The sequence below is a fragment of the Macrobrachium rosenbergii genome, chromosome 30, assembly GCF_040412425.1.
Source record: "Macrobrachium rosenbergii isolate ZJJX-2024 chromosome 30, ASM4041242v1, whole genome shotgun sequence".
In the NCBI taxonomy this organism is placed as follows: domain Eukaryota; kingdom Metazoa; phylum Arthropoda; class Malacostraca; order Decapoda; family Palaemonidae; genus Macrobrachium; species Macrobrachium rosenbergii.
The window spans coordinates 11088975-11101887 of NC_089770.1; the positions used below are offsets into that span (position 1 = coordinate 11088975).

General features: G+C 39.2%; 1 protein-coding gene across 20 annotated transcripts in view; it reads left to right on the forward strand.

The window, feature by feature from the left end:
* The first annotated feature begins 1303 nt into the window (after window positions 1–1303).
* Window positions 1304–12913, forward strand: part of LOC136855035 (glucose dehydrogenase [FAD, quinone]-like) — a 29640-nt gene continuing 18030 nt past the window's right edge. For 2 of the 20 annotated variants that reach the window (XM_067131775.1, XM_067131773.1), the window contains exons 1-2: window positions 3242–3357; window positions 9965–10170. In XM_067131775.1, the coding sequence (XP_066987876.1) occupies window positions 10051–10170 (120 nt within the window). In that variant the 5' untranslated portion in view covers window positions 3242–3357; window positions 9965–10050. Of the gene's footprint in view, window positions 1546–3206; window positions 3358–5487; window positions 5584–5620; window positions 5639–8448; window positions 8565–9964; window positions 10171–12913 lie in introns of those variants that run through there. The other 18 variants (XM_067131776.1, XM_067131778.1, XM_067131785.1 and 15 more) reach the window with 18 other exon arrangements.

Below are 12913 nucleotides of genomic sequence, written 5' to 3' on the forward strand. Positions count from 1 at the left end.
AAACACACACATGCCAATATAAGACACATATATATGTATATATATACTGTATATGTATGTATGTATGTATGTATATATATATATATATATATATATATATATATATATATATATATATATATATATATATATAGTCATTAGTATCCAGGCAGCAAAGGAGGCCGTTCAAGATTGGAGGTGAGTGGCACAGTGTGTATGGGGAGTTCATCCTCAACTAAACAGTTCGAGCATAAATGATGAGACAGTTTAGTTTTTCTTTGGAGCCACCCTTTGTTAGGGGAAATGGCTTATGTATATACTGCAACTATCACTGACTATGTATCGTGTGTGTGTGTGGCCTTTCACCTTGAAAGGTAGCCCATCTCTGTTGATGGAGTGGGATAAAAAATAATAAAAAATTTATGAAAGTCAAACTCAAGTCGAATTAATAATCAGTCATTTATTAAAAAAAAAAAAAAAAAGAAGTCGCCATGCCACTGAAATAAAGTAACCTTAATCGATTACTCAAGTGACTGAACCTTAAGGAAGTAACCAAGTACACCGGATCAACACCGTCAAATCGTGACCTTGTACCAGAGACATTTCTTACCGTGTATGGTGCTAATCATTCGATTGCTTCTGTCTGCCAGAATGGAAGTGGGAGGGGAGATAATAAGAGAATACTCACACACCCCCTCCCCCGCCTCGCACGGTAGCATCCTTATATAGAACCGGGAAACTAAATGTGGAAAATGCTTTCCAAATTCCAAACAATAATTATTAAACATTTTACTTGCAAACAAAGGCGAATTATAAGTAAAAAATATTATATGGATTAAGCACGAATGGTTGAAGACACTTCTATTGATCTTTTTATGGAATCTTGACCTAAAGTCGATATTCACACGAAACGTGACAAAAGAATAAAGGTTGATTAGAGTTTGAAATATGTTTGACTTGGAAAAATGATAAAAACAGAGAGAACACCAAAACGATAGAATCGGTGTCAGCTATGACGTTATCAACTGAAGCGTATAATGGAAAGAATCGTTTAGAAGCCTCTCAAGATTGCATCCAGGAATAAAGACAAAATCAAAGCATTAAATGTTTCAGGTATGTCAGCACTCGGCAAACAATTACCCGCCCGTCGAAGATCTCCTAACAATAAAATGCAACCTTGCAAAGGGAAACAAATTGTAAGAGTAAAAAAAAAAAATTTAACGCATTCTATACATTACAAACTACAGTTGAATATCGGACAAGACTGGCCTTAGTCTAAGTATTCTGGTAAGTATTTCTTGAGTGAAGATATACTTCATACATTGTGTAAAACAGAGAGTAATGAAGCCTGTCTGACGCCAATTTCAAGGCCCTTCCACACAAAGGACAATTTATTCGTTCATCGTTGCGCTGATGGTGGATTATCAGCAATATAAACGCACAGCTTTAGAACGTCCCTGCTAAACCTCCGGTGCAGCTGAGTCGCCTTTTACCACAAGACACGCCATAACAAAGAAGCCCTCGGCTTTAATGAGAACTTTAAAGGTGGACACGCCACGGACAAGGGTGAGTAGGTCTAAAAGACTAGTCGAATTCTTCAGCACTCTGACGAGGATTTTCGGTGTAATCGGAGCCGAAGGTGGTACTATACAGTAATTATGAAGGTTGAGATGCAACTAGACCTATAGCTAATAGTACTGTGAAGGAGACTTGGTGATTATGGTAATGGGCAGGACCATTTATATGTCTAGTGGATCCTGGCCAAAATTAGACCTATTTCCACAGATGCTGAGAAAAATTATGCTTAACATGATGCTTTATAGCTGTGTAAGTTTTCATGTTCTAGAAAATATACAAACGTTGTTCATTTGTTTGGTAATGTTGCTCAATATTGCACCATTTATCTCTGTATATCCATAAAGTAAAATCTCTTAATAAAATCTAATCAAACAAACTAATGAATTTAAAAATAGGACGTGGTAGTACTAACCTTTCCATTATGAAAAACTGTTCACAATAATCCTTCAACACATCGCGTTTTATCGTTGGTATTCTTTTAAAATTATCTAAAGTTAAGGTTTTCTGAAGACATTTAGCCATTAACATATAAGTTTGTGTTCAAATAATCAAATATCGGATCTCACTTAGTTCATATTGGAGTAACGATTATGTTGAATGTAGTAGTAAGTATTCATAAAACCTAGAGAATACAAAACTGCATTGCTTCGAAAATGCGCTAACTATTCGTTGCGTTTTTACTCATCCACTCGTAAAGTTTTCCCCTAGTCATAAAGGTTACGCAGGGATTTTCTTAGTAAGAAAATAAGTTTATGCAATAAAAGTCAAGCAAAAACGTTGGTCGCGAGAAAGTCAAGAAATCCGTCGGAGTTTTATCAAAACATTGTTTACAACTCTGTGCTTTATCTCTGTACCATCCGGCAACCGACATGTTGGCCTACGAGGACCCAAAGTTAAACCACCCTAAGTATAATGTAATGAGTAATCACAAATGAAATCAAGGAAAAGGTCTTATTTACCGAAAGAGAAGTTTCCTGGTGAAGAAACGACAGAAGGGATAGGAATGCTAAACCTGAGCCATGTTATCGATGTTATGCCCAAAAACATGGAACCCTGTTAACACGTTAGGCATAATTTAGGATGTAAGTGTATTAAGACGTAAAAGACATGGCTGTTTAAATAAATAAATACATAAATTAATAAGCAAATATCCCACGAGCTGATAGGCTAGTCTGTGACTAAATAAGGCATTGTTCTACAGTATATGGCTATTTCCGCAAAATTCACTTTCCGCTAAATGTGCTATACTTTCATCTCTAGATTTCCAGTAAGAAGAAAAAGAGGGGGGGGAGAGAGAGAGAAGCTTTTTTTTCAAGTCATCTGACTGTTGACGTAATGAGAGGTGAAAAAATCCCCTGAAAGCCGTTTTATATAAACAAACACAAGAGTGTATATACAGTAGGTCTGTCAAGCAAATTGTCTTAGGTCAAAATTAGTTATTTTTAACCTATCAATTATAAAATTTCAGCCTCCTATCAGTCCCCATAACTTCGTCCAGCGTGTTATATGACAATTTAAAACTAGTGTCTTGTTTACTTGCTGTCCATTCATCGACACAACCAACTATCAAGCAGCAGAACAAAACGGTCAATTCTCGACCGTTGGGAAAGGTAAGTTCTTTTTGAAATACAAAAGAAGAAGAAAATGACGATGTTTCTCGAAGTGCGGTTATAGCTAGTTAATCAGTCCAGTCACTAGACTCACTATAGTAACTAGTTCCTCCGACGCGCACAGTTGGAAAACTATTAAGAAGAGAAGGATTTCCCAAGGTCCACTTTGGAGGAAATTTGGCAATTATCGGTATGTCTCTCCGTAAGCACCTCCTTAGAAACCATTTGGTAGGCCTACTGCAGTGTGAAACCTTACGACATGCATTTCATTTTTAATTTTGCATGTGAAAGGGTAGTTTATCGGACACCCCACTCAATAATAGGCATTAAAAAGTGTGATTTACGATTATCCCATTCGTGCCTTTGCAAATAGCCTACGCTTATGGTAAGTTAGTGCATTTGTGTGCATACACACAAATAATAAGATGTTTTGAGGATAAAAGATCTGAGTAAGATCCAGCCACGTTTCTTTTGAATTAAAGCGCTGGCACGTGCTTCAGTTTGTATTAGAAAAGAGCAACTTGCAGTAAACATCTACGTGGAGTAGTCTACGTTCGAGATCACCAGTCATGCTACTTTTAAAATATCACGAATTACGTCTTCCTGGGCTGGTGTCTTCAATAAGGGTAATTCCATTTAGTATTCGTTAGCCAGCGCCAAAGTTATGAAGTCTGATAACTGAATAGGTTTACAGTTACATTAAAAAAACACACACACAGAATCGAAGACGTCTGGGATTATATGCATGCAATGTGTAAGGCTCTGGGCTTATATGGATGCAATGTGTAAGGCTTCAGGAATAACGTTCACAAGTACCTGTATTTTCTTTTAAGCTGTTGTCGACTCAGAAGTGAATCTTTAGGTAGGCTGTGCTGAAGCATTCGGCTCTGATTTTATCTACACTCTACTGTCCTTCATCTAGATGATAAACCAAAGAATGCTTGATGTTATATTTCTTAGAAAATTGTTCAGTCGAGTGAAAATTATCAAAAGTGATTTCGTGAAACAAAGGGAAGGAAACAGTTACCACTGACAAAATCACTTTTAAAGTCTCTCCTCTTAGTCATAGATCTTCATACTATCTACTACATAAGAGAGCACTCTACGACTTTCCAAATTCCCAAGTAGGTGCAGACTTATGGAGCCCTTAGAATCAAGAGAGATTTCTCATTAATTACCGTTGTAATAGAGTTAAACAAATCGATGATTTTTTGTTTTATGTTGATTTTTATCTGCACAACAAGCTTTTAGTTTTTCCTGCTAATTAAAACATTGAGAAAATTTATATTTTCTTTGCGTAACGCAACAGAGATGCGCTTTTATAAATTTAGCAAATGTCAGGTTCTGACAAAAATTTGCGTGATACATCAAACTAACAACAAAATTTACTTTTATTGCATCGCTCACCTTTTATACCTATTCCGTGAGTCTTTTTAAATATTTATGCTGCTCAGGTGAACTATTTTAGGTAGAACAGACTAGATATAAATTCTTTAAAACATCCAAGTTTTGTTAGCTATTTAGAGGTTACAAATACACCATGGAAAATGAACTATATGACGATCGCTGGGAACACTTAAAACCATTCTAAATAGTTAAGTTACCAATAAAATTCTATTACGTTTTCTTTATCACCCCCTCAAATTTTCTAATATCGTCAACCTATAAACTTGCTTCTTCACATTATTACCACCATAGGTCAGTAGTTCAATGAAACGATATGATATAAAAAAAAGTATAGCTTCGTGTCAAATATAAGAGATTCTGTCCTAATATAGCTTTAGATAGGCTAATACGCCATGAGACACTCTCTCTCTCTCTCTCTCTCTCTCTCTCTCTCTCTCTCTCTCTCTCTCTCTCTCTCTCTCTCTCTCTCTCTCTCTCTCTCCACCACTGAATCAAAATTAATTTCATTCGTTTATTGTGAAATGTTCAAAGTTTATTCTGTCTGTACAGTGAAAACAGACTCTGACTGTCAAAAGATCAATAACATTGCTAATTGACCGGTTTCGATGTTTTAACAAAATAAAAGGTCATGTTTTTAATAAAATAGACTAATATTTACAATATTATTTTCTTGCAAATATTGGTTCCGGAAACGTGGATAAAATTACATGTATAGTCCTATGTAGTAATTAACCAAAAGATAACTGACTGTAACACCCATTATAAAGTTCCGTAAAGTTGCCACTTAACGAAATCAAAATTTCATAAATTGCCCCTTCAAATGACCTGGAAAATCTATCACTGTGTGTTTAAGATATTCTTTATTTAGTTGAGATTTCTGTTGTATGAGAAGAAAGGAAAAAAACTGACAAATGAAAAACAAAATTGAATAGTGGGCTGTTAAAAAGGGAGTTTCGGCAATATTGGAACCAAAGCTGACCTGTCTAGTAAAGACTACATCATTGACAAGGTTTGGTATTTTAATTTGTTAAAACTGGCAATTCCTTTTCTGCCTGGACTGAGTTGTAATTGATTTGTACACATCAATTTAAAAGTTTTAGTAAAAGTGTTTAAGAGATTCTTAAAGTGTGGCGGTTGATACAAGGTTAATTTCTGTATTAATCTTGTGAGCAGTAGGATGAGTGATTAATGCAGATTAATATTTCATCATACCTTAGGGTACACTTAAGTTTAAATAAATATGGAAAAAAAACCCTTTGGAAAACTTATTTTGATAGTGTAAAAAAAAATGTAGGTCTAGCCTAACGCCAAAACAGTGGCTTTTGTTTAGAAGCGATTAGTTCTCTCAGCAGTTATACAATATGACACTGAAGAAACAAAACTGGGCCCAAAATTGTTTATAATAAAGCAGTAGTTTGCAGAACTGAGGATCGGCCTCTAATGCTACAGAAGGGGTTGGTCAATGGGGGCCGGGGCGAAACCCCTTGGCCAGGTCAGAGCATGGCCCATAAGTGAGGTTAGGAAAGTAATGGTAGAACTAAGTAGTAGCTCCGCGGCGGCAGCTACCTTATAACATGACGTTTTCTACAGTTTTTTGGTTGCTAATTATGGGTTTATCTTCAATTTTTGTCTGATGAATGTAATTAACCCCGGAAGTCCGTCCAACAAGGGGTTTCCATATGCGATTTTCACAAGACAGCATGGGTATGTCTGTTTCGGATGGTTCATATCCTGTCCGGCAAGTGCAGTAATTTGTTAACGTATGGGTAACCCTGCCCCCCCGGGCCAGTACTAAACACGGCGAAGGGCTATTCCATTTGGCCGAAAATAACAAACCCACCGCCATTATCAGAAGCCCTAAAAGTGTGTAGAAAAACCAGTTTCCAAAGTAAAAACTGGCTTGGAGCTAATACTGTACTTAGAATTACCAAAGTAAGGTGTGGTTAGGTCAGGACATGGCATTCTAGGAAAGGTTAGGATTGTTATTGTCTGTGGAACCTGTTCCACATCGTTCTACAATCGCCCCAGGGTATGCCATTGGTAATTTCAGGGATAAATCCTTGGCCTGATCTAGCCTAACCGAGCCCTAACAGGTCAGGTGGGCTAGGCCAAGTTTGCCCCATAGAACACCCCTTAACCTGTGATGTACTTATTGCTTAGGCCAGCTTCAAGTTTTAATAGATGATTTGGTGTTGGTGTTAATGGAAAATTTGAATTTCAGTTTACTGGCTTTTTGATGGGGTTCTCCCTGCCCCTGCCAGGTCAGGGCACATCACCCTAAGTTATGTTAGGTAGGTAGGATCTGGTTAGGTCAGGACCTGGCATTATAGGAAAGGTTATGTCTATGGATGCATGGGGAACCTTTCCCAGTCGACGACTGGTGGGAATCAGGCCGCACATATAAGGTAAAGCTTTACTCACTCACCAGTTTTTGTCGTTCTCATAATTTTTGTAGTTCTCCTAAAGTACCATCACTGAAAGTTGCTGTTGTTAAATACACTAAATTCAAGTTAGGCTGTAATGCACCCACAACATGAACGTAACCCTGGAGGTGAATGGTACAAATTATTAGGAGTAAATTATGTATGCACCAACTGTGTGAAAAGGAATATATTTATGCTTCAAGAAAGAAAACAAGCATTTAGTGAAGGAAGATGAGTGACATTGGGCCTAGGTACAAATTACTCAGGATGATCCTTACGCAAAGTGAAGGCAGTGTTTCCTACCCATTACCATTCAGGTTTGAGGGTCTTGTTGACTGACCTAACTAATTGTTTAGTTTGTAAACTCTGCTGGGCTTCAACTAACCTAGGGACTCTTGATAAGGTTTGCACACAGTACTTTAATTGCAGCATTACTCCCCAAGCGTAGGATGTTGTTTTAGCTTTAATCACATGCCAGACTTGTAACGTGTCGTAGCCAAACCCACCTTTGGTCACAGTTAGATAACCTGTTATAGGGTGCCATTACCCTAGTAGAGGGCATTGACTAATGAGTGCCTCAGTATTTACCACCATGGAAACTATAAAGGCCCACTGGTTGCTACTACAGTATGATAAAAACCGAGCTACTTGTGACCTACCAAAAATTAGGATGCTATTTACCAAACAACCCAATTAAGGCCCATGACAATTACATCCTCAAACTATATACAAAACTGTTTGATCCCCCAGGGGCTAGTACTAAACACAGCAAAACAGTGACTCACCTACAGTGTTTCGCCGTGTTCAGTACTAGCCCTGAGGGGTCAAATGTAGAAAATGGATGGTAGATATCATACTATAGTAGCACCATCCATTGAACTCTCATTAAGAAAAACCAGCCAACCAACTGCAGTACCTTGTATGGTCTTTAGTACCTTGTATAGTCTTTAGTATGCTGCACAGAGCTTACCAAAAGGTGCCTTCTGCTGAATCTGTGCAGATAGTTGAGCGCTGAGATTTTAAACAAATTTCTTGAATTGTGACTCCTTTAGCCAACTGAGATGAGTCAACCCAGGGTTGTTAGGCTTGATAGTTCTAATCAGTCAATAGTTAACCACAAGTTGACTAATGTTTGGATGGGCATCTGGACTTTTAATTGCTTTTCCACTAGAACCAGGTTAGAGTTTTATTATGCTTGGTTTTATAATTCTGTGAAGGGTAAGCACATAACATTATGAAGTTTTTGAATGTTCAAGATTAAATGCTTTTGAGAGAATGCTAGCTGAATGCATTTTATTTTTTCATTCTTTTGTTTGTCTTTTGCTACAGAACAGTATTGGGCTGTGTATCATGTAATAAGTTTACAGTCTCAGTTTATTTGAAAGCATTTTAAATATTATAAAGCTGATGCAAGTGTAGGGTTAGAACTAAATCATGCTTTATATTGTCAGGTTTTCAAAGCAGATTGTCACACTTTCTAGGCACCAGAATTGCTGACCAGTTACATAATACAGTGTAGAAAGTAATAGGAACTGTATTTTTGGGTGTACAGTACTGAAAAATTGTGGTACGTATCTATTGATGTGTGTGTATGGTAGAAATTGCCAGTGTAATTTTTTATTTTATTTTCTATGTGAATTATGATTTAACAGTATGTAATTGCATTGTATAAATTGGCTAAGGTTTTGAATTTAGTGTGAATATTTAAAATTTTGTGTGAAATTTTCATTTTCATTTATGTAACTTACCAAGTAAGTACATAGCTATACTTTTCACTCGCACGGCAGTTAAAAATTTTTAAGTTCGCAGTAGTGATTCATCTGTTTATAGTGTAGGTAACTACCCCACACTCTATCGGAGAACAATAGGTACAACGTAACACTGATCATCACTACTTTTCTGCTGGCTTTACCGTCAACATTGAATGGTTTGGTGGTTGAATTTGAGGTTTATTCTTCACTTTTCCTGAGGATTTGGTGACGTACCCATTATTTTGGTAGCTTTTCAGCTTAGCCTAGTGATTTTTCTGCAGTGTATTTACGATGTATGATTCCAATTTATCAAGCATTAGGTATTGTAGGGAAGGTTACAAGACCCGAATGACCAAAGTAACCTACGATAGCCATACGAGCTGTGCAAAGTGTAGAAGACGAGAGTTCAATAGATCTCACTTGTAATTAATGTGTTAGATGGAATGAGAAGAAATGGAAGGTTCTCAGGTCTCATTTGGATAAGTTAGGTAGAGATAGGGAAAGGAAGGCGGCTGTTAGAGCCGAAAGTAGAACTTGGAGTGTAGAGCCTGTCACTAATATTCAACTCATTGACTGTAACATTCCTTCTCCTGCCCTTGCTTTACCCCCATCCTTAGTCCTCCTAATAATTCTTTCTGGCTCCCATGCTTCCAATCCTGGTACTGTAGTCAGCCTGGAGAGTAAGTCCGATCGTAAATTCCATCTCGTAGTTAATACTGTGTCTAAGTTGGGTGCATCGCTTATAGTCCTTATGGACAAAGTGCAGAGTGTTAAGTAGGTGCCAATGTCAGCCCAGATGAAGGTCACTGTCACACTCTCCTGAACCTGGGAGCAGACATACTGGAGGTCCAAAGGAGTTTAGCGAGGTTTACCCACAGGCAATTGCCCCTTCATCTGACTCGGTGTTTTTTAATTCTGACAGCCGTTTGAAAGGGGTCACAGTGAGCGCCCACCAGTTATCGTCTGATTCCAGTAGTGGCTGTAGTGCTAATAAGAGGCGTTTTTGGCGCTTTCCAGGTGAATCTAGTCCCTTGAAGAGACGTCATGATATGCCTCTCTCTTTTCACCAATAGAGGGTGGGGTAGTTAACAACACTATAAACAAACGAATCACTACCACGAACTTCAAATTTTTAACTGCTGCGCGAGTGGGAAGTATAGCTATGTAATCACTTGGTAACTATGTATGAAACTTAATTTTATTATGAAAATACCAGTTTTGTTCCAGGTTAATAAGGAGTTTAGCAGTCATTTAACTGTTAAAATTTTCAGTAGTCTATTGGAGTTAGCAAGTTGAAGAAGCATGGTAGAACGAACTTCTCCATTTTGGTTATTCACAGTTGTGGCATACATATCTTCATATTTTACCGGTGATAACAATGACATTGATAGAGCACCTATAGATACGGACCCACTGAAATTGGTAAGTGAAGTAAGGTTGTCTTATTTTTTGAAACACTGTAGATGGGTAGTGCTGTCAGAGCACCTCAGGCAGTTAACTTTTAGGTATTGCTCAAGTGTTTACAAGGTCCCTTCAGCCCCTAGCTGCAACCCCTTTCATTCCTTTTACTGTATCTCCGTTCACATTCTCTTTCTTCCATCTTACTCTCCACCCTTTCCGAACACTTGTTTCACAGTGCAATTGGAAGTCTTCTTCCTGTTACACCTTTAAAACCTTTTTTACTTGCAATTACCCTTTCAGTGCTGAATGACCTTAAGTCCCAACGCTTGGCCTTTGGCCTAATTTTTACATTCTGTTCTTATTTTTTGAGAAAATTTAAATTTGATATAAGTAACTTACCAAATAATTACATTGCTACTAGTTTCTACTTTACGCAGCAGCTCAGAATTTAAAAATTGTGGTAGCGCTCTTTTGTTTTGGGTGTAGGTGGTTGCCCCGCCCACTTTCAGGGAAGAGTAGGTACAACACAGTTAAAGAGATCAAATTCGTTTCTGCCGGTCAGTGCCTAAACATAGGTTGTTGAGCAGCTCCGTGGATTCGTTTTTTCACCGGATGGTTTCCAAATTGTTATTTGGTGAAGTATTCTGTATTTTTTGTAGCAGGCTGATTTCAGTTAGCTTAGCTAATGTTCAAAACTTTACTATTTGTGTCTTACCTGATTTTGACTATAATTTTGACTTGTGTCAGATTCTAGCCTTTCTAGTGTTAGATACTGCAGCAAAGGCTGCAAAACTAGACTCACGTCGGCAAAATACAACAATCGTACCATTTTTTGTACTTCCAGGGAGCAAGTTTGCTCACCTGACCTTCATTGTGATGAATGCAAGGATTGGGATAAAGAGAAATGGAAATCTTTGCATATTTATTTGGAGAAACTTCAATACAGACTTAGGAAAGCGACTGCTAGTCAGGATTATTCTCCTAAAGTGGATATTGTTTATCTTCCTGTCCCTTCAACACCTGCGACTGTTTTTTCACCCATTTCCAGCCCTCTGACTTTTCCAGTTACTCTGGTCCCTGGCTCCCATTCTTCTGAACCCAATGCCATTGCCAGCTTGGAAGCTCGTGTAGGTCAGAAATTTGATCTTTTAGTCAATACCATTTCCCAGATTGGAAATTCGGTCACTGTCTTGATTAACAAATTCAGTAGTATCAGTGTTGGTGCTAATACAGTGTCAAGTGCAGTGTTAGTGGAGGAGGTGACTACTCGTCCCACCGATGCTCCTAGACCAAGGTCCCTGCAAAACTCCGCTTGCTCACCTGGTAGGAAGCAAACTGGCAGTCCAAGGGAGGTCGGTGGGGTTTGCCCACGGGTAGTCGCTTCCTCAACCAAGCCTGTTGCACGGAGATCCCAGGACTCGGTGGACAGCCACTGGAAAGGCGTCCGTTTAAGTGCGCATAATTTATCGTCCAGTGACTCGGACTCGCAAGAAGCGAAAAAGCCCCGCAGGCGCTTTTCTAGTGTCACGGCCATTGAAAAGGCATTCTTCTACGATGGACGAGGACCCACCTGTGTGTAAACGAGCCTTGGAGAGAGCTCGTAGTCCAACTCCCTCTTGTAGTTTCTGGGATCCTCCCAGTCAGGCTCTGTTTGTGCCTAAGGTGTCCGCCAAGCACTGCAAGTCTGATCATTCAGTATTCAGACACTCAGTGCATGATATTTCAGTGTATGAGCTCCCAGTTTCCAAGTGTTTATTATCGGAACGTCCAGTTTTTGAGTGCCCTATAAGTTAGTGCCCATCATATGAATGCCCAGTGTCTGAACGCCCAGTAAGCGGTCGTTCAGTGTCTGAGTGTTTTGAGTTCAAGCGCCCAGTGTATAAGTGAGCTCTGTTTTAGTGCCCATTGTCAGATCATCCAGTGCATGGACGCCAGTTGTCCAAGCATCCAACTCCTGATCTTCCGGTGTATGGCTGGGCACGAGATGTCTGATCGCACAATATATGAGTGTCCAGTGTCCAAGCGCCCAGCCAAGTGCCCGGTATCCAAATGTCCTTGTTCAGTAGACCCTTCTTTTGAAGCACGCCTGTCAGTAGTCAAGCACCCAGTGCCACCAGTGGACCAAGCAGTTCCTAGCTTGATAGGTGCTGTTTTGTATGTGATTGAGGACCCGTCTTTGGTGCCAATTCAACAACGCTTAGATAGCATTCATAGCCTCCTTCAGAAGCCTTCGTTGGTACCACAGGACCTTCCGGACCCTCTTACTTCCCCTATTTCTTCTGAAGAGGAACCTTGGATGAGGAACAGCCAACTTCTAATTACTCAGCTCTGTTGAGATATTTTTCAGTCTGCTTTCCGACTTTCTTCTCTCCAGCTATTCCGACTTCTCTGGGTTCAGCCTTCTTAATGCGGCAGCCTGGGACTCCCAAGCTGCATCAGATGGTGCTTTCTTCTTCTTCCGATACCTGGTTGGCGGAGAAGAGACACTTGGGTAAGGCAGTGGTTTGTATACTTCCCTCTCGCCTGGTGCGACAGAAGTATATGTCGTACTCCACTGGGGAAGCTCCTTCTTTGGGAGCTTCTGCCTCCTCCCAAGGAGACTTCTCCAGTCTTACCGATGCCACTCGTCGTTCGGCATTCTTCTCTGCCCTGGTTTTATTACAACTTCAGAATTGGATCATTTCCTTAAGGACGTCTTTAAGGTCTTTGAGGTCCTGAGCTTCCTCTATTGGACTGTGGGAGCTCTAGCAAAAAAGATGGAAGA